Source organism: Suncus etruscus, chromosome 7, assembly GCF_024139225.1.
Source record: "Suncus etruscus isolate mSunEtr1 chromosome 7, mSunEtr1.pri.cur, whole genome shotgun sequence".
In the NCBI taxonomy this organism is placed as follows: domain Eukaryota; kingdom Metazoa; phylum Chordata; class Mammalia; order Eulipotyphla; family Soricidae; genus Suncus; species Suncus etruscus.
Window position 1 is genome coordinate 6,553,321 of NC_064854.1, and position 25,042 is coordinate 6,578,362.

The 25,042-nt window shown below is 52.4% G+C and overlaps 1 protein-coding gene across 2 annotated transcripts in view; it reads right to left on the bottom strand.

Moving 5' to 3' along the window:
• The window catches only part of PHACTR3 (phosphatase and actin regulator 3), a 112,571-nt gene extending 89,241 nt beyond the window's left edge, over nucleotides 1-23,330 (bottom strand). The window contains exon 1 of one of the 2 annotated variants that reach the window (XM_049776345.1): nucleotides 23,201-23,330. In XM_049776345.1, the coding sequence (XP_049632302.1) occupies nucleotides 23,201-23,309 (109 nt within the window). In that variant the 5' untranslated portion in view covers nucleotides 23,310-23,330. Of the gene's footprint in view, nucleotides 1-9,162; nucleotides 9,589-23,200 lie in introns of those variants that run through there. The other variant, XM_049776344.1, reaches the window with a different exon arrangement.
• Between the last annotated feature and the right edge of the window lie 1,712 nt (nucleotides 23,331-25,042).

Below are 25,042 nucleotides of genomic sequence, written 5' to 3' on the forward strand. Positions count from 1 at the left end.
AGCAAAACTTGTACCTCCTGTCCCCCTTGCTCCTCACCTTGGCTGACACTGGCTGTCCCCCAGTGCAGCCTGTGGAGAACCTTCCAGAACATGCCCAAGGCAACATGGCAGGAGTGAGGAGCCCGGAAGTGGGGCTCATTTCTGTCTCCGGAAGAGGGAGGGTTGGGATGCCCAGCACAGGGCATTGCTGCCAGCCCAGCTGTTGCCTAAATGGTGGCCTTGTCCCACCAGCACAAAGCTCCTTTGCCCAGAGCTGGGAGGGAGATTGGGCCAGGGGGACACCACAGCTGAGGGGAGGGGACTCCCCTGAAGGGGTCCTTTCTTGCCCTGAGCCCAGGGCCCAGCCAGCAGCCGGGGGGTCCCCACGTGCCCAGCGAGTGTGGATAAAATCTGGGAGGAAACAGGGTCCCGGCCAGGCTCCTGGAACCCTGATTCATGTGCTCATAGGGGTGAAACACACACCGCTCACTTAGTCTCTCACATGGTCTAAATGGGCAAGATAGGAGGAGGGGCAGCAGGTGGGACCCTGAAAATGAGGGATAGATGCAGGGGTGGGTCAAACAGTTGATCGATGACAAGTGACAGATCCAAATTAACAGGTGACTGAGAGAAAACATAGATTGGGTTCCCTCATCATCATTTAGTACCTGCCTATGCATCCAGTCACTGTGTTGCCCTTCCTCCAACAGTCCCCCAACACAGCCCCATCCCCTCTACCCCCACCCAAAGCAGAGAATCACCCACCATCATCTGGGCTAACTTAGGCAGGGCTCCTGCCCAGACCACACAGACTTCTGGAAGGAAGCAGAGAATCTCCATGCATCATCCCAACTCAATTTAAATCCTGAGCTGGTTGGGGGCCGGGTATTTGCCTTGCATGCCACTAAAACAGGATAGACCCAGATTCGGTCCCCGGCATCCCATATGGTCCCCCAAGCCTGCTTGGTGTGATTTCTGAACACAGAGCCAGGAGTAAGCCCTGAGCACTGCCAGGTGTGGTCCCAAAACAAAAAAATCCTGAGCTGGTGATTATGAAGCTCTAGCTATATTGTTAGGTCACACCTTGTTTTACCCGAAACAAAGATCATCCCTGGTTTCTTTGTATATGTTTGTTTGCAACTTGGTTTTACAAGTTTGCAAACCTGGACTGGACTGGCTCAGGAGAGCCTGTGCAATTTGCCCTTACTATGTCCTTTCTGCCCCACCCGGTGGTGTCTCTGGACTCAATAAAAATGGCAGTGGCAGGCATCTTGCTGGAGATATGAGGTAGAAGACTGTCAGACTACATGGTTTTCACCCTCAGCCTGGTCTGGATTATTTCATGCATGACCTGTCATTGCAAAACCGAGCACCAATGACCACTCTTGTAGCCATCACGAGGGCATCACAGGGTAGAACAGATACACAGACATTTGACCATCCATCCCAGGGAGACCTTCTCTGCACTCTTGGTGGGCATTCACGTGACCATGGACCAATGGCTATGCCCATCAATCCAATGTCTGCCTATTATGGCCTCTCCAAATCCAGAGTCTGATATCCCACATAATTGCAACACCTGATTGTCCCCCATCTTTCAGGGAACATTTCACCCTTTTTTTTTTTTTTTTTTTTTTTGGTTTTTGGGCCACACCCTGTGACGCTCAGGGGGTACTCCTGGCTATGCGCTCAGAAGTTGCTTCTGGCTTGGGGGACCATATGGGACGCCGGGGGATCGAACCGCGGTCCGTCCTAGGCTAGCGCAGGTAAGGCAGGCACCTTACCTTTAGCGCCACCGCCCGGCCCCTGGAACATTTCACCCTGGCAGCCAGACTAGTATAGAGGTGGAACACTTGTCTGCGTCGATGGGCTCATACACCCAATCTATGACTGGGCCTTTGAACCAGTTGCATGGACACACCTCGCCTGTTTCAGCTAAAGGATACACACCCTCTAATGAGGGGCTGGATGAGACTCACAGGAGGAGTTCAGCCAATAGAGAGGGTGGGCAGACAGACAGTAGGCAGGGCAGACACTGCAGGAGGGCCTGGAAGTGGGTGAGGCAATTCGTGGGCGGGCAAGTGGGCAGGACTTGTGACTTCTGCAGACATGAGAAGGAAGGCAGAGCTCTTTCTAGGTTGGATCTCCTGTGGTTGTGTCACTCTGCTTCCCTGCCCTCTGAAGGCCCTGCCAGGGTCCAATGCAAGGAGAAATAAAAGACCAGTGATGAGTCGTGCCTGTGTCTAACAGACCTTCACTGTAGTCACTGATTACCCACCAGTCGCCTCTGAGGCCACTGACCCTGTCAATCTTACTCCCTGGATGTGTTATGGTTGGGGAGGAGAGTGGGGAGATATGGCAGGTATCAAACCCAGAGCCTCAGATATTCAAGACAATTTGTTCTGCGAGCTCCTGGATACAGACACTGAAATAAAGAACAGATGGAAACCATGTCCAAGCCGAGCTCACACGTCTGCGCCCAACCTTTCATTTCCAAAGGAAAGAACCCAAAACAGCCCAGCCTTCCCCCAGCATCTTGCTATATGCGACTTCCCAGGGCCGTCCCACATCCCATCCCACGCAACTGCTGTGGGCTGGGCTGTAACAGACTTTGCATTCCAATCACCACAATCAGGACCAAGGCTCTCAGAGTCCAGGTGGGAGCCCTCAGCAGCCTCCAACCTTTGTTTGGTATCTGTATTTGTGGGGGTAGTAATGATCTGAAATAAACTGAACCCCACATTTCCAGAGGGGACTGGGGATGCTGAACAAGGCCAATGTCAGTGGGTATTCCAGGGAAGGCCTTCAGGGAACTAAGTCAAGGAAAGCAGAGGCCGGAGTGGTGGCGCAGACAGTAGGGTATTTGCCTTGCATGCGATAACCTAGGGCAGACCGTGGTTCAATCCCTGAATGTCCCATATGGTCCCCTAAACCTGCCAGGAGCGATTTCTGAGTGCATAGCCAGGAGTAACCCCTGAGCATCACCAGGTGTGGCCCAAAAACCAAAACCAAACAAACAAAAAGCAGTGATGGAGCCCACAACTGGGACCAGGCACCAGGACACCATGGGGACCAGGAACCATAGGAGCTCTGAAGTGTCACAGGTAGGAGTCAGCTGGGCTGTCTGTATCCTCAAGGACATCTGATCTCATGCAGCCAGTTCCTGACCAATAGACCTGCCAACGTTTAAAGCCCATATTTCATTTTAAAGTCTAGATTTCCAGCATCTCTCTTAAGTAGACTGACCTGAGGTTTGAAGAGATAGCATAACAGGAGGGAGCTTGCCTTGCATGCAGCTGATCTGGGTTTGGTCCCTGGCACCTCTTAGGGTTCCCTAAACCCTACCAAGAGTAATCTCTGAGTGCAAAGCCAGGATAAAGCCTTGAGAACCACTGGAATCGAACCCAAACAAAATAACAACAGCAATTGCAAGTGAACCTGTCTTTTCCAGGCCTGCCCTCCAATGCATCCGTGGTAGACTACACCCTGGGGACAAGGCAATGTGTTGGGGTGAACAGTCATTACACTCGCCAGTTCAACCAGGGCCCATCTCAAACCCTCTAATCCCTTTGGTCAATCCAAACTTTCTTTGGGGGGGGGGGGTTATAGCAGTTAAGGTCACATCTGGTGGTTCTCAGTGATGCTTATGACTCTGCTTGGGGGTAGCTACTGGTAATATTCAGGGGATCATATGGGAGGGATCCCACCAGGATAGACAGCTGGGGAGGAAATGCCCCTTGCCCTATATCCTATCTCCCCTGCCCCTCATCTTTGAACTTTTCTCATTTTCTTCGATGCTGGAAGTGATCATCTGTATGGAGATGCCCTGGAATATTCCTACCAGCCTCCTCCCACCCACCCCCCACGCCATGTCCCTATGCACAGGCTTATCCCTCCCTTGCAGAGTTGGCTTTTCTTCAAAAGCTCCCCCCAAAGACTCATCATAACAAACCAATAAAAGTAAGAACATACACTGGGGGACAGGATAGGCAGGGGTGAGGCCTTGTGTCTAACATGTGCCTGGTTTGGTTTGCATAGGGTTTGGTTCTCTATGCACCTCTGGGTGTGGCCCTGGATATTGGATCCCCCTGTGGATCCTGAACTGCCTGGGAGATGAACACCCATACAAAGAGTGTTCCAGGGATCCCCCCACAGAGAGAATTCCAAAAGATTTCCCTTGAGTCAGAAGTCCCTTGAGTCAGAGGTGGGGAAGGACAACACAAAGAGGGGCACTATCTCCCCATAATCAGAGGCCATTCAGAGGCTGATTCCTGGCCACCCCTCCCTCAACAAGAGCTCTGGTTGAGAGAGTTAAGGTCACTTTTATGACCTGTCGTGTTGCTCCCAAACACGCCTAATCCCCAGTATGCATGTTTAACTTCTTTCTGGTACCTCGTGTCCCTGGTTGCCCATCTCTGGTGCTGTGGGTCCTGCCACCTTGCACATATCTCTTGCCCTATATAGGCATTGTTAGAATGGAATACAGTGTCTCTGGACATCAGCCTGAGACTTGTTCCTACCTTGCCTGGTCATCAGCTAGAAGGTTTCATCTTTGGCGCCAGAAACATGCCCATACATCTTGTCTCATGCCCACCACTGTTCACTCCCCAAAACACAAGGCCAGTGTCCTGGGACATCCCTGTCACAGCAAGCAATAGTCTGGGACCTATACTTCCTAAGCACCCAGGATCGCTTCAGCCATACTCAGGCCAAGCTTCCACCTTCCAAACCACACCAAGTTCCCCAATTGCTTGTTTTCTTTTGAAAGCATCCAGCTTTTTATTTTTAATAAACTCAAGGAAGTTGACAAGGTAATTACTGCATAGTTCTGGGGCTAATTAAGCCACGTCGACACCCCGCAGGGACCAGAAATCCCAGAACCCAGGGCTTGGAGGAAGAGAACATTCGAGGAAAGAATCTAGAAAGAAGCAGCACAGGCAGAAAGTAGCCACTCTGTATCCCTCACCACGTTGAGGTGGCGTAGACCAGAGACCCAAGGGACTCAGGAACCGTCTCTCAGGGGAGGGGCTCCTGGAAAAGGCTGAGCCATTGGGGTTGTCTCAAGTGGGAGCTATTGTCATCTGCTGAGAGGTCAGGGGTTTTCCCTTGCTTTGCAGCACACAGGTGGTCAGGAGGGACCCCTCACCACTGTCCACCCAGAATCATGCCCCAAACTCTCCTGCAAAGAACCTAATGACTGTCCCCTGTGACCCTGATCCAATCTGGGGGCCCTGGAGAGAGAAAGAGGAGCTGAATAAGTAGGGAGCCAGGAGACATAGAATGTGCCAGGACTCAGAGAGCACTTGAGAGAAGGCCTGGGCAAGGGTAGGGGGTGCGGAGCTGGTCCAGGAGGGTATAGAGAGACAGACAATGCCCAGGCCAGAGCAAAGGGCCTGCTCGCCCTTTAAGACTTGCTCCAAAGAAGCTACTGCTGGGGCCTAGGCATGTCAGAAGACTGACAAAGAGAGAACCTTGATAAGAGGATGTAGGCTGGAGAGGAAGAGGAGGAGAAGGAGGAAGAAAAAGGAGGAAAAAAAGGAGGAGAGTAAGCAGAATAGGAGGGTTAGAAGGAGAAGAGAAGGAGAAGCAAGATGATAAGGGAGGAGGAGGAAGAGGGAAAGGAGGAAGAAGATGAGGAGGAAGAGAAGGGAGGAGAAGGAGGAAGAGGAGGAGAAAGGAAAAACAGAAGAAAATGAAGAGGAGAAAGAGGAAAAGGAGCAGGAGGAAGAGAAATCAGAAGAAAAGGAAAGAGAAGTCAGAGTAGGAAGAGTAGGAAGAAGAGGAAAAGGAGGAGATGGAGGAGGAAGAGAAAGAAGAGAAGGAAGAGGAGAAGGAGGAAGAGGATAAGAGTCCTAGAGCAAACATACAACACCAACCTGCACCCCTGGCCCAGCTGGCCCCAAAAGGGGTCATCCACTCACAATGTCCTGCATACAGAGGCCCATCCCACAGCTCTTTCTTTGTACACAGTGCTGAGATAGAGCAGAGATGCTATGGTGGTACATGGGCATGGAGCACCCAGGTGCGTGTGCATGTGTGTGTGCGTGCGCGCGCGCGCGCGCGTGTGTGTGTGTGTGTGTGTGTGTGTAACAGGGGTATTACCAAGCTTCTAGGTTTCAGCGGAGGCCACAGACTTAGACAACCTCTACTGAGGACTCCTCTACTGAGGCCCTGATTTCTCTCCCAGCATCCCAAGCAGTGGCTCCAAGCTCTGAGCACTCAAGTGGGGCCCTATTCCATGTGCAGGGCCCACAGAGAGCTCCATAGCAGAACCTCCTCCTCGCAGGCAACAACAGTCCTTGAGCCTCATCTCTGTGGCTGCCCCTGTGGGTAGTTCTGCTGCCACCTGCTCTTCCTATATGGTCTCTGTGGTGCACCACAGTAGGGTGGGGGGGGCACCTGAGCCCCAGGCGAGCATCATGTGCAAACCATGTGAGGGTATGTGGGCACATCCAGCTACAGTGGGTGTGACTCCCCGTGGGCATGTCTGCAAACTCCATCATTGGACCAGTGCCATGGCTGAGGTGGCACCCACTAGATATGTCAGCCCAAGGGGGACACGCTAATAAGAATAAATGTAGGTGACCTAAATTTCCTGCTGGCTGGACCCCGTCCTGGCTCCCACCCCCACCCCACCGCACGTATGCGTGGATGGTGCAGATGGACAGATTTGGAGCCTGGCACCTCAGCTCTGTGATGCTTTTCTTGCAGCTCTGCGTAACAGGAGCAAGCCAGGTGAGACAGGAGGAAGAGATCTGAGGTTTGGCCCGAATGGACCGGCCAAGGCCGTCCTGATCATCTGTTTGCTTAGATCGTTTCCCAGGACCTTGAAATGCAACATAAAGGAAAGAGCCCAGAGGAACCCTCAGTAACTTCACAACCTCCGGGAGTGAGAGAAACAGGACCACTGCGCCACTGGCCATTGGCTCCAACTGCTGCATTTCTTCGAAGCCCAGGAAAGGGGTGAGGAGCCTGTGGGGGGCAGAGGGAAGCTGCAACCCCACTTTACTTTCTGGAGATGAGGCTAATCATGGTACTAGCAGGATCTGTGTCCAGGAGGAACCCTTCAGAGCAGTGGGCGTGGCAGATATGAGGGCAGGAGCATGGGCAAAAGGCGGGACTTTTCAACTGAGTGGACAACACAGGTTTGGGTGCAAATGACCCCCCACAAAGATCCTTTGACAGAGGGTCCAGGCAAGTAGAGACAGAAGAAGGCAGAAGAGACACCCACCTGATCTAAAGCCCTTTAGAATAAGTGAAGAATTAACATCTTCCCATTCTGGAAGAAGTGAACCTCCCATCAGGAGAGGCATGCAAGCCAGGCCAGCCAGTTATAGGCTCAAGCTTTCAAGATGGGTCGCTTCCATCTTGAGGATTCCCCTTCCTTTTCCTCCCAAAACTATTCTAAGACAACCAGTAGAGATTTAACCCATTTTCAACCAGTTGTCCCTGTAAACTCAACAATCCTTGGAGCTCAGAGAAGAATTCCCACCCCAGGGTGTGTGTGTGGCGGGGGGAGGGGGTTGTTCTGCTTCCTGGGGTGGAGGGGGGGTGAGTGGAGAGGATCCAAACCCTTTCCCCACCTCCATGGTGAACCCTCCCCTGCTCCGGCCAAACCCGTCCCCAATCTCAGCAGCCCCCCCATTCACAGCCAGCCAAAAGGCCAAATCCGACCGAATTTCCACTGTGCTTCCTTTGACTGCCAGGGAGACAAAAGGAGCTGGGCCGCTTCTTTGGCGACGACCCACTCAACTTCCATAATTGGAACAATCATGGACGCGCATCTCCCAACACGGAGAAGGCAGCACATCCTGGAGCGCTGACGACTTAATCCGGGATTTCTAATAAAAGGATTAATTAAAGCCTTAAGGGTCGCTGGCGCTGCTGAAACTCTAAGAAAATGAACCATCCCTCCGCTCCAAGAACGCACAATTCCTCTGTCTATCTGTCTGTCTGTCTGTCTGCCTGTCTCTCTCCTCCTCTCCCTGGCACCTTGGAGCCACAGAAGGGACCCTGGGAGATTCTCTGGGCAGAGCCCATCACAGATCATTCTGTACCCCGAGACTGAGATACAACACTGCCTTGGTGAACCCACAAAGTGAAGGCACCAAAGTCTGCACAAAGATCAGCTCACCCCAAGGGTGCCATGATTCCAGCTGAGTGTCCCCGAATGGGGTGGGGACGCAAACATTGAGACCAGGTGATGCGCGCAGTAGAGGAAACAACTTAGAGTCCCCAACCCTGCTGCCCAAACCTGGCTAAGACAAGAAAAGCAGCCTCCTGTCTCTGGGCACCCCCAAGCCCAGCTTCTACTACTCCATTTCGGTGCCTCACGTTTTCAGAGTTCTCCCTGTGAAGTGAAAATTGCCTTCTGGTGGAGAAAGGTTTTTAATGATCACTTTGCTTCCTGCGTCTCCATGGCGACAGGGCCCCGCGCAACTCAGCCCCAGCCCCCCTCGGGCGTTAGGAGGCCTTTCTTCCTTCTCTGAAAAAGTGATCCATCAAGCCCCACAGACGCCTTTGTGATCGGACTGATCACCTCCACAGCGGACGTCGCCTTGGGGTGGGGTGCGGTGCGGTGGGCGGGGGGGGGGGATGCCCAGGGTACCAGCTCATCATTCCCGGGAACCAGGCTCATGCCTGGCACCGGCCCCTGCATCCTTACTGCATGCAGAGCGCGCACCTGTCCGGGGTGGGGGCTTCAGCCGCGTGCCCAGGTGCGCCCTGCCCAGCCCAAGCCGGTGCCAGCTCCAACCCTCGGAGCCTTGGCACAGGGACCTCAGCCAGGCTGGGCCCGCCAGGGCTGGGCGCAGGAGACCTCGGAGCCAGAACTGGGCAGGGCGGCGGCATCCAAGAGTTCTCTCTCTCTCTTCCCCTCCATGGCTGATCAGCAGCGCCCAAGAAGAGGCCCAAGGTGGCCCAGCCTTACCCCCAGCCAGCGTGCCAAGGGGCCCATCCCAAGCGCCTCCATTGCGCAGGGGAAATCGCTCCTTCCCGGACAAAGAGAGCTTCCCGGCTGCGCCCTAGCCTGGCAGGGGAAACCTGAGCCTCCGATCTGAAGCGTCGGGGTCCCCCTGGGGCTCCCCCAAAGGCGCAAGGGGCGCGGGGAGCCCTGGGCGCGCGCCTTGCGCCCTGCGCGCCCTGTGCGCCCTGCCCTGCCCGCCTCCCTCTCAAAACCGTTACCTGGGTTCTCCCCGGCGGCATCCGCAGCGGAGGTGGCCGAGGGGTCCCCGAGGACGCTGGGGTCACTCTGGGAGCGGCCCCGAGACACGAGGCAGCCACTCCCGTCCTCCGACGCGGCCATGGGCCCAGCGCCGCAGGGGCCAGCTGGAAGGCGCCCGGGGAAGGAGCGTCCACGGCGGCCAAGGTCACGGCGAGGGAGGCGGCGGGGGTGTCTTGGATAAGGGCAAAATCCTGAAGGGCTGGGAAGGACCGGCAAGGGGCCGGAGGGGCTCTCCGGAGCCGGGGGTTCAGCGCCCCCGAAGACAATAGCCTAGCCTAGCCTGGTGGGGTTCCCACCAGCCGCATCCCGGCGCGCGCGCTGGCTGGCTGGCTAGGCCTGGCTGGCTTTGTTATGTATTCGTGTTTATTCCCATTCTTAGGTCTCTATTCCAGGGTGGGGGGTAAAAAGAAAAAAAGAATTGCAAAAAAAAGAAAAATAAAAAAGTTGAACCAAGAAATTAAAAAAAAAAACTTTTTCTTTGCCCTGTGTTTATTGGGAGGGGGGTTCTGGGGAGGTGCTATCCAAGAAATTCTGGGGGGTGTTCTTCCCGCCCCCCACCCCACCCCCCACCCCCCTGGGGGTTAAGAAAAAGAAAGACAAAAACAGGGGAAAATAAGAATCTTTCTTCCGCTCTTGCAAATTGCTTTCATCTGAAAGCTGTTCTTGGGAGCATCTGTTGGAAAACATGAGGATTCTCCCATCAGGCCGCGCGCGCGAGGGGCATGACGTCACGAAGGGGGAGTGTGATGGAGTTCTCAGGGCTGGGGCGGGCTGGGGAGAGGGTCCAGGCACCTGGGCTCTGGGAGGAGAGGTCGGATCCCCAGCAAGGAGCCGCCCACCTCGGCCCCAGGGCTTCTCCCAGGGCCCTGCTGCTCTGCCTCCATCCAGAGCTGGCACTGGAGCTGAGGCCTGAGCTTCCGCAAGATTGGGGAGCCGGCTTCTGGCCTTCCCCGGCTCCACAGAGCTACCTTTGGGGACTTCCTTGGGCACCACTCTGGGTGAGGGTCTGGGGGTGCTGGTGCATGCCAAGGAGGCTTCCCCAGAGCCCTGGAGGAAGTCTGGCTATGCTGGGAGGTACCCGCCCTGCCCACCCCTGGGGCTGCCACTTCCAGAGGTGTCTTTCAAGGTGTTAATGAGCTGTTCTTGGGTCTGGCCCCTAGAGGCACCTCCTGCTCCCCAGCTCAGGCAGAGCCTGGATGAAAAGCCTAGAAGGCCAGTTCACTTTGGGATCCAGGTGAGGGCGACCAGGAGGACAGGATCTCCATCCTGTAGCCAGTGGGGGCGAAGGAAGTGGGGCTCCCCACCTCGACCAGCCAAGATGCCAGCAGAGCAACCCCACTGAAAAGAACCAGGAAGCAGAAGGGGATGTCACCAATTAGCGATAGCCACGGGGCAGAGGCAGGGATGTTTCTGGAGCTGCTGCTGCTTCTGGCAAGGCTGGTTTGCACCAACAACAGAGCAGGGACGAGGGTGCCCAGGTCCTGGATGGCTCCCCGGCCCTCTGCAGGACCAAGGACGCACCCCAAGATGGAAGTTAGGGGAGCTCAGCTCAGCGGCAACTCTGGGATAGTGACAGTCCCTTGTCTGTTCACTTACCCATGTGCTCCGCACTCACACTCAAACATTCATTTATTCAGTCATTCATTCTTTCCATAGTCAGTCATTCATGTATTTATTTAGTCACATACATTCAACTTATTCATTCACTCGTTCACATCTCATTCAAGCACCCTCTCATCTACTCACTCATACATTCATCCTTTTACTTATGCAAACATTTATTCACTCATTTAAAATATATATGTGTGTATATATATATATATGTGTGTGTATATAAAATATATATATGGGGGCCACACCTGACGGTGCTCAGGGGTTCCTCCTGGCTCTGCACTCAGAAATCACTCCTGGCAGGCTTGGGGACCATAGGATCTCAGAAATTAAACCATCCCGGTTTGCAAGGCAAATGCTCTGCTGCTGTGCTATCGCTCTGGCCCTCATTATTATTTGGGGGGGTTGGGTTTTTTTGAGGGATCACACCCAGTGGTGCTCAGGTACTCCTGGCTCTGCACTCAGAAGAAATCATTCCTGGCAGGCTTGGGGGACCATATGGGACGCCAAAGATTGAACCCAGGTTGACCTCAGTTTGACTGCAGGCAAGGCAAACGTCCTACCACCGTGCTATATCACTCTGGCCCTCGTTATTATATTTAACATTCATCTAATCACTAAATCCTTTACATTCTCTGACTCACTTTAACTCACTCATTTACTCAGATGCTTGTTTCCTTATTCACTCACTTTTTCAGTCGCCCATACATTCATTCATTGGTACACTTGCTCTATCACTCACACACTCCGTCTTGCTGAGACTCATTCCCTCACACGCTTATTCGTGTACTTGTTCACTCTTATCCTCACTTGTGCATTCCGTCACACACTCACTCACATTCTCCCTTGCTCAGCAGTGTGCCTTTTCCCACATACTCCTCAGTCACTCACATTCACTCAAGCACACATGCAAACACTCACTCGTTTGCTCATTCCCACACTCCGTCACTGACTGAACAGTCACTCAATCTTTCCCTCATTGACTCATTCATTCATTCATTCACACACACACACACACACACACACACACACACACACACACACACTCAAAGGCAGAGATCCTGACTGCACTGACTCTGTGCCAGGCACCCGGGCACCTAGCAATGAAAAAATGCAGAAACCCACTGAGGGTCTTCCAGGATGGGAAGAGCTGAAAATGTCCTAACAACGATCAGATGACTCCCCACCCAAGCCCTCAGTTTGATGTCACACACAAAGGGGAATAAAAACTGTGAGTGTCACAGATAACCATGGTCCGCTCTGCCTTCCCCTCATGCCTAGGCCTCTTACGGTCTGCCCTGTGGTCGCCGGTCACCAGACCCATAGGCAGCCTTGCCAGTAGCAGCAGCAGTGGCCTTACTGCCTTGCCCAGCTGGACCCCAGGTCTCTCTCTAGAGCCCTGCACAGCTCCACACACTGCCCTGTGGGTGTGAGATGACTGAACGTTGAGCAGAATCTGTTGCTGCAGCTGCAGCACATGGGGTGGGACAGCAGAGCACAGTGAGGCCCAGTAGCTGAGCCAAGGTTCCAGGGGTAGACAGATATCACTGTAGGGAGGCAAGGGGGAAGAAGAGGCCTACCACTGCCTGGAGTAGCCCTGGATCCCCAGTACCCCAGGCAAAAGTGCAGGGTCAGATGTTAGGTAACCTTATTTTACCCAAAACAAAAATTATCGAGGGCCAGAGAGATAGAACAGTGGTAGGGCGTTTGTCTTGTAAGTGGCTGACTCAGGACCAACAGTAGTTCAATTTCGATTTCCTTTCCAACATCCCATAAGCCCCCCCCCCCCCATGCTTGCTGGGAGTGATTTCTGAGCACAGATTCAGGAGTAATCCCTGAGCGGAGCGCAGCTGGGTGTGACCCAAGAACAAACAAAACAAAACAAAGATCACCCCTGATTTCTTTGCATGTTTGTTTACAACTTGGTTTCATCCAAAACATATCTTATATGTAAACCTGGATGGGACAAGCTCAGGATAGCCTGAGCTATCTGCCCTCACTTTGTCCTTACTGCCCCACCCGGGGGGTGGTCTCTGTATTCCATAAAAACAGTTGTGGTAGACATCTTGTTGGAGATACAAGGTAGAAGACTGCCAGACTATGTGTTTCACCCTCAGCCTGGTCTGGATTATTTTATACGTGATCCAGATTCAGACTGATTCACCTAGGGTTGGAAATAACAGCGCAAGGGGTGATTTTGCAGTCAGGCACCAAGGGAACACACACAAACACACACATACTCACATATACACATAGACTCATACATACAAACATACCTACATCCACACTCACATACATACATACTTGTAACCCTGCCTCCAACTTCCTGTTTCTCTAACCTTCTTTTGATTTTTTTTGCTTTTTGGCCCACACCAGGTGACACTCAGGAGTTACTCCTAGCTATGCACTCAGAAATCGCTCCTGGCTTGGGGGAATGTAACTCCACCCTGGATTTAGGTGTAGCTACCTGAGACCCGCCCATTTCTGGGAGGAGTCTTGGGAAGTGGATATTACCTTAACTTTACCTGCAAGACCCCGCCCATTTCCTGGGAGGGGTCTTGGAAAGGGTAGATAAGGCTTTGACCAGAGAGGATTAGGGCTTTTGCCCCTTTTGCCAGCATGGAGAGGTATGAGGAAAAGACATGGCCAGACAAGTTAAGACGCAGGGCAAGCTAAGGATAACATGCATAAATGGTTGAAATTGACCACACGTGTGGTGGATAGGGTATGAATAAAACTGATACTTCCTAATGCCTGTCTATGGATGAGTCTGATTCCGCCGTTCACCTAAACCTGGGACCCATCAGCTGAATGAGGGTTGAGGAGCCACATGGCCTGGGATGGCAGAGAAAGGTCCCTCCATTCGTCCCATCACCATCCAGCTCCATCATTAATTATTTAATTCTACAGGGGACCATACAGGACGAGGGGAGATCAAACTGTGGTCCATCCTAGGTTAGCCACATTCAAGGCAAACACTCTACTGTTTTCACCACTACTCCAGTCACACCCTAACCTTCTTTTGAGATGTTAATCCCACCTGGATGAACAGACCGCCCATACCTGGGATGGGATGGGCTGTTTAAGAATAAAAGATTCTGGCTTGGGGGGAAGAAAAGGAGATACATGGAGAAAAAGTAAAGGGAAAGAGGTGCAGCAGAAAGCTCAGCAGAGAAGCAGATGTGAGGAAAAGCATATGGCAGGGAAAAGCCTGAGAAATAAAGCAAGCTGACTCCCCAATGAAACTTGAAGTGACTGCTTGTGAATTCTTTCTCTGCCACTACTACCCTTCTTCATCTGAACTGTCCACATGAGAGGTTAGAAACGCAGTGCCTGGGGCAGCCTCACCCAAGACACGGACTATATGTTTTATATGTTTTAATCAACATACATTGTCACATATACTCCACATATACACATTCATACATGCTTGTATACACATACTTACATACTTACATGCATACATATATCCACTCACACACACACTTTGCAAATCACGGTGCCCCATTGGAACTATGCTGGTCTGGGCCAGTCATGAGTTTTTCCCTGACTCTGCGTGCTCGCTAGTACATGGCATTTCCATCGGAAGAGGCAGTCTAACTAATTTTCATTAGAAATATCTGATGGTGGTGGTGGTGGTGGTGGTGGTGAGGGATGGAGCCTGGTGGGACAGAAGTTTTTCTAGGAAGGTCAGTAGGAAAGACAGGCGTCTGGAGTTTTGGTCTCCAGAGGGTGACCAGGCACTGCAGGTAGAGGTGAGTTTCCCTGACATAGCAGGTAGTAGGGGAGGGACCCGGAGGCCAGCAGAACATGGGTTTTGGACCAGGACCTGTGCCCCTTCTGGGAGACAGCATGACTGTCTTGGCCCTGGAGAAAATATCAAGGAGTTTGACAGGATTTTTCCTGCTTCATCTTGTGGTGTCTGGGGTCCATCAGGATTGAGCCCCAAAACCCACCCTTTGATCTCTCTGATATCAGAGGGTTACTTTTTTTTTTTTTTTTTTGGTTTTTGGGCCACACCCGGCGGTGCTCAGGGGTTCCTCCTGGCTGTCTGCTCAGAAATAGCTCCTGGCAGGCACAGGAGACCATATGGGACACCGGGATTCGAACCAACCACCTTTGGGCCTGGATCGGCTGCTTGCAAGGCAAACGCCACTGTGCTATCTCTCCGGGCCCAGAGGGTTCCTTTTTTGGTAATGAATGTTGAAATGTGGGTAACAGCATCCCCTTTCCTTGGGGGGATTCAGGGGAGGTGTCTGTGTCCAACACATCCTCTGGTGTCTGATAACTTTCCTTGAGGAGCACCACTCCTACTCGGCTGCTCCATGGCATCTGTCCAGGGAGTACTGGCCCCTGCCCCCAAATCATCAGCCTCTAAGGGCCAGTGAGCAGCACCCTGCTGGGGACAAAGCTAGGTGAGTCCTACTGATCTCTCCCGAATGGGATATGGAGGCAGGAATAGACACTCATCCATAGAATGAGTGAATGAATGAGTAAGTGAATAAATATATGGAAGAGTGAATAAATGAATGAATGAGTGAATAAATACATGAAAGAGCAAAAATGAGTGAATGAACGGGTGAATGAATGAATGAGTGGGTGAACGAATGAGTGATTAAATATATGAAATAGTGAATGACTGGGTGAATGAGTGGGTGAATAAAAGAATGAATAAAATATAAGAGTGAATGAATGAGTGAGTGAACAAATAAATGAGTGAATAAGTGAATGAGTGAGTGAGCAAATGAGTGAATGAATAGACATAGCTGCAGATGAGGGCAGGCAGCAGGCCTGTAGGATTGGGCAGCTCATCCTCCCCAAAGCAGGAGTCACCCACGGGCTTTAGTAGGCCGGGGAGCCCCCTTGACTCTGAAGCACCATCAGGAACCCGCGGACCGTCCTCCCCAGCAGACACACAAGAAACCAGCCAACTGGCCACTCAACAAACTGCTCAGAGCCGCCTGGCCTCCCAGTCCTGCCCTCAGGACCCACAGAGGAGGGACAAAGGCCCCAAGGAACCGAGGCCGGTGATTTGATGGGGAGCTGCCCCCTCTGTTGGCCATAGGAGGAACTGGGCAACTGAAGAACTGAGGAACCTGGACCTCCCAGGATCCTGAGTTTTCTAGCCCCATAGATGTGCTGGATGCCCATGTACCCAGTTGGGGTCCTTTCTAAACGCTCCTCCTAAATCCAGTTCCTGCTCCCATCGCATCTACTCCTGAAAGTGGGTGCAGCCAGCTGGCCTGGGAAGGGTGCAGATGTCAACAGCTCCCCACCCTATGATATCCATCCACCTGTATCCCAGATTCCTTCTGAGCAGGAGTGACCCCCGGGCTGAGGGGCTCTTGCTCTAGTTCTGCGTGGCTCGTAACAGTCAGGGAGGTTGTCTGGGAGGCCAAAGTGGGATTTAAGTGCAAGCAGTGCATAGCATGTAGATAAGGCCCAGGATTGATTGATCTTCAGCAAGGTTCAGGCCCTGAGCACCCAAAGCTACTGAGAGGAGGTCTCAGAGAAGGGGAATATGGGCACCTGGGGGTGTCGGGGAGGATCAGTCCACAGGGAGGTTCCCCAGATACACTGTCACCTATTTCCAATAGTCAGTACTTGTAAAAGGAGGTCACTTGCATCAGACTAGCATCTGCCCGCCTCCCTCTGACTCCCATACTCCTGAGCTCCAGTGTCAGTAACATGTCCCCGCCCCCACCCCATAGCACAGCTGGTGGCTTCGGGACATCCCACAGTGCAGATTCCTGTCACCACCCCCTGGCACAGAAAAGCCAAGTGGCAGATGCAACATTTCAGTCTGAGCTTTGCATAGGACCAGCCAGGTGTAGGAATCCAGACAAGTGAATGGGCAGCATTTCCAGCACATCCCAGTTTAGAAGCCAACAACCCACTGGGACAAGCTTGCAGATAATGGCAGGCAGACATGGATGGGTCTGTAGAACCACTCAGAACATGGGGTCCGAAGGGTTCCTATTTGGACTGCAATGGGGGTGATGGGTGAAGCATTCAGGCACCAGGCCCCCCCAACGCCCTTTTACATAAACTTTCTTTTGAGATGTTAATCCCACCTGGATGATCAGACTGGTCCATACCTGACATGGGGCAGGCTGCTTTAAATAAAGAATAAAAATGTCTGGAGAGGGGAGAAGAGAAACAGCAAGGAAAGAGAGAGTGGGGCAACAAAAATGCTTAGCAGAAAAAGCAGAGGGGAGGAAAAGCATATGTCGGACAGGACCATGGAATAAAAAGCAAGTTGACTCTGATGAAACTTTAGCTGATGGTGAATTATTTCTCCACTATTACACTTCATCTTCAGACATTTTTATTCTTTATTGAAAACAGCCTGCCCCATCCCAGGTGTAGGTGGGTCTGATCATCCAAGTGGGATTAACATCTCAAAAGAAAGCTTAGGTAAAAGGGTATTGGGGGAAGGGTTACACATAGGACTCCAAAAATCCTGCAGGGCAAGTGGGGGACAGACCACCCACTTCTAGTCTGGCAACTGCTGATTCAGTGCAAGGACTGACGGACAAATGTACCCCACATTTTAAGAAGCCACATCATGGGGTCCCTAGCTCCCTGGTTTGTCCCAAGACAATGTGAAAAGCCCAGGGGTCCATTCCTCCTGTGGCATACACGGACAACCTGGATTTCAGGAAATGAGGATGGGGCCATTAGCAGAAGCTTAGAGTGGGGTGAGTTTGTTCACCAAAAGCTGCACTCCCAGAAAATTTGGGGGGCCTGGCCCTTCCTCAGGAAAGCTACAAACCGACTGGATTCAGAGAGGCCTTCCCAATTCCAGTTGTAGTTTCCAGAAGGCAATTCTGAACAAGCACATGCAAAGGCCACTGGGGTGGGTGAAAGGCTCAGGACATGAGGTAGCTGGGGTGCTTTGGTGGGGGGTACAGGAGGTGAGGGAGGCCAAGCCCAAATATCACAGGGCCTCACTGACCTGGAGTTTAGCATGGCCCTTACCTGGAAGAAAAGGACATGTATCTCTGTAGGGAAGCCTCAGCTACAGCAGGAAGTAGCTCAGCTTCCCCACAGAATAGGACCAAGGTGAGCAAAGCAGACTAGGGAGGGTGGGTAGAGTTAAGGGGAAACTCCAGACCAGGGATATCAGAGGCATCATGGACAGGGAAAGCAACAAGGACTGGTGGACTCAGGAAGCTCAAACTCCCATCAAGAGAAATGGGGTGAAGTTTCTTCTGCGTGCTTTGCACAGAAGACAGGCCCTCCCATGAGGCGACAAAGTCTCTGAACATCTGTAGGAATGATCCCCTAAAAATAAATATTTAAAACAAACTCAATCCAAGTCACATAGCATGAGGCATGATCTCATGATGTACTGTGGTGTGAATCCTCCACGTTTTCAGGGTCTGTAAGGAACATGTCTGATAGCAACAGGTGGAAGAGATTTGCAAAGATGGGCTCCAAGGATCAGAGAGCACCCCAGAGCTGGAGAGAGGGCTGGGTCACCAGCCAAACCCGAAAGAAATGTCCCTGAGATGGGTCCTGCCATATCACAGACACACTGAGACTATAGGAATCCATGTTTTGATCTCACTCCAACTTCACTCTGGGGACTCCAAAGCCAGTGCATTGGGGAGGTGGAGGATAGTGAATATGAGGTGGTTGTGGACAGGACAGAGAAGCTCTGGGGGGGGGGGCAGCACAGAGCCCCACAGACACAGGAGGCAGATGGCTGAAGATTCAGCCCAAAGTCTTCAAGCAACGAACAGAACAAGTTTCAAAACTGACTTTCTGAAGGACTCAGAGCAAAAGCAGAGTTCAAGCTGCAATACCAGCACTCCAGGGTCAAACCAACAGGGACCCCCTCCCCAATTCAGTCTAAGTTACCCCCCCCCAAGGTCAGACCCACCAGAATATCTGCTCAGTCCCAGCACTCCTGGGTCAGATCCAACAGCATCTCTGCCCAGTACCAGCATTTCTGAGTCACGGAAGGAAACCACTATGTTCTAGAAAATTCCACGTAGAGTAAAGCTTTCCCCTTCGCTTTAAGCTGAAGCTCTGTGGAACAAACTCTGACATCAGACTGCTCCTGCTCTGTGGATGGACTGAGATGTCCACAGGCCAGTTCTGAAACAGGAAGGGCTGGACCAGCTCTCGCCAGCCTGGAGCAAGCCTTGTTGTGCCACAATGGGAAAGGGTTTTATAGAAGACATGCCAAGCACAGGAGTAAAATATTTCTCTAAGCGGCCGCACACTTGGTCGAGGGGAGCACTGGGAAATCCTTAGATCATGGGTGCATTTCCATGCCAGAAACCAGACTCCTTGGGTAAGGAGTTTAGCAGTGCCCCACCAAGACCCACAGTCTTGGAGAAAAGGCAAAGCCAAGGGTCCGGATAGAAACAGACATTCACACCATCCCATGGTAAGAAGGAGGCAACTCGGGCCAAACCTGCTTACAGTTGCAACTTTCCTTGGATCCAGAGAAACTGGGCTGAACCTCTGCCTAAGAGAGCCCAGACACTACTTTGGGGGAGCATCTTGTCACCCTTAATACCTGCGATGTCCTTATCCCCAAATCAGTACACAAATAAGATCAGAAAGACGACTCTCCTTCATGCTTCTGTTAGATTCCTGCTGCTTACAGACTCCATCAAGAGGAACACCCCATGGCCCTCAGGCCCCAAGTGTGGGGTGACCCTGTAGGCACCAGGTCCAGGGTCAAAGCACAATGGTGACATTTGGGAGCAAGAAAATTTCCAGAGAGCCCAGGGATCCAGGAGGCAGGGCGAGCGGCTGCACTTGTGCTGGGTTTGGTGGTTTTGTAGGTGCTTCTGTGGATTCCAGAGCCCCAATCCCCATACACTGGCAGAGAGAAGGTCCTGTTTTAGAGCCAGACAGGCTTTGGGGGTCCCCACTTCTGGTCAAAGCTCCTGCCTAGAGCTTCCCACCAAGATCATGGCAAACCCTCTGTTGGAGGGGCAGAAGTAAAGGAGGAGGGTCTGTTAGCTTACACCTTATTTTACCTAAAACCAAGATCGTCCCTGGTTGCTTTGTATATTTCTTTACAACTTGGATCTAGCCCAAAACAGAGATTGTCTTCCTTGTAAACCTGGGTGGGACTGGCTCAGGATATCCTGAGCTATCTGTACTTACACTGACCTTACTGTCCCACCCAAGGGTGGTCTCTGGATTCAATAAAAATGGCAGCTCTGGCAGGCAGCTGGCTCCCCATATGAGGTAGAAGACTCTCATATTACATGTGTTTTACCCTCAGCCCGGTTTGGATTCATTTCATGTGCGACCCACATACAGACTTGTTTACCTGGGGTTGGAGATACAGTGCGTGGGGTGATTTTACAGGGGTCACAGCAGGATTCAGTCCATAGGCAATGCTTCCAGACTTGGGGACCAACTTCCATCTCTAGAACCCCCAAATCCCCTGAGCTCTCTCAAACACAAGCCCGAGTACCACAGGCATTGCAACATGAACAGTTCAAACCAAACCCAAACCTTGAGAGTCCCTGGGAATTAACCAGAAGTTTTTTGTCCAAGATACTGCTGCCTGTCTATATTCACCCTAGACCCAAACTGAGCTTTCCCCTTCAGAGGAGTCTGGCAATATCTGGGGGACCAAGTTAATTAGTGACCTTGTGACCTTGAGAGGGGCAGAGCAGAAAACAGGAGTGGGAGCTAGGGTATATGCAACTTGGACCAGCACACCGGCCTGTGAGGCCCCCAAGATGGCAATGAGGCCAGACCTGTAGTCTGTGGCCTGGATAGGAGGAAGCCTGGAAGGGTCCACACACAGGTGGACGTGCCTGGCATCCCTCTGTTTCAGGGGTCACACCCTGGCCACCCAGACACCCAGACATCCCTCCAGCCTGGGGCTCTCTGGTACAGCCATTCTGTTCTCAAGAGCAAGGTTTTGGGTTTGAAGGGGAGACCAGAAAGGGGGCCTATCCTTGTATGCTCTTACGTCCCAGTCACTACCATCTAAAGAGGCTGTCAGGGGTCAAGCAGGGTCAAGCAAGACCTCCAGAGTGTCTGTTTGGGGATCCCAGCCCCATGATGGATCCCAGAACTGAGGCCAGAGAAACAAGCTATTGATTTGGCATCTGCCTCCCCACCCATTTCACCTCCAACCCTGAAAGTCCCAACTTTTCATTGGCCACTCCGTGACATCAGGGATCAGGCCTTGCCCTTCCAAAGACTTTCCCAAGCAGCAGTCGGAGAGACAGGACAGAAATTAAGACCTTTGCCTTGCCCCAAACCAAGCCCAGTTCAATCCCAGAATCCCGACACCCCAGAGAAGTGCTCCCAGAGCACAGAGCCAGAAGTAAGACCCAGAAACTGCTGGTGTGGCCCAGAAACAAACAGAACCAAAGTTCAAAACAAAATAAGCTACACTCTCTGGAGGCGAAAGTCGTCCTGGCTCAGTGTCTGATTCATTCCTGAGTGAAAACCAGGGTCTCAAACAAACACCCAGCTCCCTTCCAAAGACTTGGGCCCACCCACAGAGCTGCTTCTGGAAGCAGCCTTCCACCCAGGAAGGGGATGGCATGGGCATCCTGAACTTCCACACTGGAAATAAGTGGGTCACATGCCAAGGTACCCTCAGAATGCCAACCTGGTGAGCTTCTCACACTCAGCCCATCTCCAAGCAGGATGGGCATTTGGACCAAGTTGGATCCAACTTTCAGTGTTCACTGCCTTACCACCCACCATTTATCTGAGAGACTTGGGGATAAGATGTGTGTCGGGGGATCCTTTCCACACCCCAGTGAATTCAACTCCCCAAACCAGCCAGGCCTTCCCCTGCCAACTTCCCCTCCTCCAATGGCCTGCTCCTCCCTCCGGCCAAGTACATACAGGCCCTAAAAACAGAGATGCATCTAGGAGAGCAGGTGGAGCCTCCCCCCATCTCCCCCATATCCTTGGGGCACAGCAGAGGATGCCCCAAACATGCTGAAGACCTTATCCACACGCTGCTGTCTGATACAGTCAGTGCCCAGCCTCCTGAAGCCTCTGTGTCCCCATGCCTGCTTCTCCCTACTCAGGCCCTTCTCACCCCAGTGGGTTTCCCTGCCAGAACTCAAGTCTCTCTCCTAGGACCTCGAGTCCTGCTTCTCAGTGGCCCCCCAAAAGCTCAGTGCCAGAGACTCACTCCGTGTCTCTTTCTGACCCACTGACTACAGAGCCAGCATCGTGTTTGGAAAAAGTGGGTCAGCAGTGACCAGCCCTCCCGGCCTCTGCAGGAGCCACAGAACTATTTTAAACCTGCCTGGCAGCAGGGACGAGGGCCACAGGAGGGCACCAACATTTGAGAGGGTCCAGCACTGGCCAGCCTGAAGCATCCTTCCCCCCAGCCTCGGGGGAGGGGGCAATGTTTAACTGGGCTTCGAAGGCCTCCAAGGTCTGGGGCGCTTCTGGAAATTGGCCCAACGCTGGTTTCTCTCTCTCTCTCTCTCTCTCTCCTCTCTCCTCCTCCTCTCTCTCTCTCTCCTCTCTTCTCTCTCTCTCTTCTCTCTCTCTCTCTCTCTCTCTCTCTCTCTCTCTCTCTCTCTCTCTCTCTCTCTCTCTCTCTCTCTCTCTCTCTGCTGTACCCCAGTTTACCTCTGAATCAGGCCTGCTGGAGTGTCATTAAAAGGATCCAGCAGTCCAGCTCTAGTCTTGTGGGCTCTGTGTGGGTCCCAACACCAGCCCCCTCACCAGCAGTGACACAGGCAACTTCAGGCTCCATAGTGTGCTTTGGGGTGGGGGGGACCTTCTTTTGGAGCCTGTGAGCCCCCTGGCTGTGGAGGGGGGGTGCAATGCTATCCTGGGCATTCTGAAATGGCTCTGGGAAGTCCCCATCTTCTTCCCACTAGCTCTCCAAAATTGTGACAAGCAAAACAAGAGTAGGAAGCACTTTGCAGAAGGGGGTCCCAGTTTCCAGGCAGTCCAAGCCTGTATTACCCACTGGAGACACTGGTAGAAAAAAAATCCGCAGAGGGCTGAGAGCACAGGCCAGGCTGGGTTCCCCCCCCCCATCCCAGAAACTGTGCCCCAAAAGTGAGAATACCCACCTTGATGCCTTTCACCTCCCTAGCAACCAGGTGTCCTGAAGGGTGCTGATCAGCTGGTGGCAGGTGGACCCCTTCTCCATCCTCCCCCAATCCAGGGTCCAAGTGGCTATCCAAGTGAGAAGCACCACGAGAGACCCCAGCCCCTCTCCAGGGGTCCAAGGAGAGAAGGAAGCGAGACAGTAGTTCAGCAGAGGTGGGGTCCGAACGCCCAAGGGACCCCAAGTTTGGAGACAGTGCGCCCACCTTGACTGCAGGGTCAGTGGGACAGAGTCTCCTCAGTGGCCAGAGCAGGGCGCACAGACTTGGAGACCTTCCCTTGGCGCACCCCCTCATTCACCCTTACCTTGCGCCAGGCCTGTGGCAGCAGAGGCGTTCCGGGTCCCCAAAACTCGCAGCAGGGAGCGCACGGGCTCCGGCCAGCGGGCGTGTCCCCACCGGCTCCGGCCGCGCATCCCTTCCCGGGCGGCCGCTGCGTCCAGGGCGCTGGACTGCGAGGGGCAGGGCCAGGGCTGCGAGGGGCCGGGCCGGGGCGGTCCTCCAGCAAACCCGGCCCCTCCATGGGCGGGGCCCCCTGGGTGACCTTGACCTACAGAAAAGGCTGGGTCTCAGCTGGCAGGGAAAGGAAAGGAGTGAGGCTGGAAGAAGGGGAACCTATTCCAGCGCCTCTCTCATTTATGGGGGCCAGCCAGGGAGAACAGGGACCCCTGCAATAGACTGGGGGAATGGAGGTGCCCCTGGATTGGAGGCAGAACCTGTGAGGTGTGTTTGTGGCTAAGAAGCACTTTCCAACACCCCCTGTGTAGCTGTCCCTGAAAAGGAGGGTGTCTCCCTCTTTCCAAGGCTCTCCCATTCACACCCCTAAGTCTCTGGGGGCGCAAATTTGTGATGTCCAACCCAAGCAGGTGACCCAGGGTGATGGGGTAGTTAATGAGCTCCAAAGCTAATGAGCCATAAGCCTGGCATAGCCAGTTTAGCCCCCTGAAAATTTTGGGGGTTCTCATTTCAGCCCAAGAGTATACTGTTCTTGTTCCCCTGTCTCCTTATTCTTCTGTTCCGCTCCATCTCTCACCTTGTCTCCCTGTCTCATTGTCCTGTCCCCATATCCCCTACTCTCCCTGTCTCCCTGTCCCCCATGTCTGCCTGTCCCTCTCCTCCTGTCCATCTGTCTCCCTCTCCCCTTGTCTCCCTGTCTCTCTGTCCCTCCACTCTAAAGAGGTAAAGCTTTGCCAAGGTGCCCACCTGTCTCCCCAGACATGCCAGCTCACCCTACCTGTCCCCATCCCCCAGGCCCCCCTTTCTGCTTACCCTTCTCCATCAGGGAAACAGGCTGACTGGGGGCTATGACCTCATTTCTGCTTCATCTCAGCCTCTTCCTGTCTGGCCTGAGCCCTCACAGAGCCATTGTCAGACCCATCTCCAGCCCTGACTCCACTTTTTCTATTTTCTTTTTTTTTTTAATTGTTATTGTGGTCAAAGTGAATCACAAATCTTTCACAGTAATATTTAAGGCACATGGTGACAATGAGTGAGGGGCATTCCCACCCCCAGTGTTGTCCTCCCTCCATCCCTGTTCCCAGCATGCATCCCACATCTCCCTCCTTTACCCCCTGTTCCCCACTTGTATACCTTGTTGTAGATTGGGTATCGATTCTGTTGTTGTTGACTTTGGATTTGGTATTCAAGTCTGATCATTTTTTTATTTCCACCAAAAGAACATACGACTGTCTGTTCATGGTACCAGATTGTCTGGTCTTGGTACCATCCATTTTCCCCCTCAAATTATGAGACTGATTAAGGTGATTCCAGTAATATGATTCTATTGGAAATATAAGAAAAGATATGGAAGGATAAAAGAAAAAAAGGAGAGCAAACAACAAAGAGAAAAGCTAGGAGGAGTCCATCTAGGTGTTATAAATATCCATTTAGAAGAAGAAAGGGAAAAAAAGAGAAAAGGGTAACAAAACAAAATGAAACAAAAATACCAAAAAAAAACAAAAAACAAAACAAAAACAAGAAACAATAGTGGAGTAACAATAATAGTACAAAAAGAATTTTAAAAGAATAGACCAAAAACCAAAACCATCATCAGCTATGAATAAACAAAAAACAAATCAGCAACTTCTTGAAAAGGGGTTGTTTCTTCTTCTTCCTCCTCCTCTTCTTCTTCTTCTTCTCCTCATCCTCC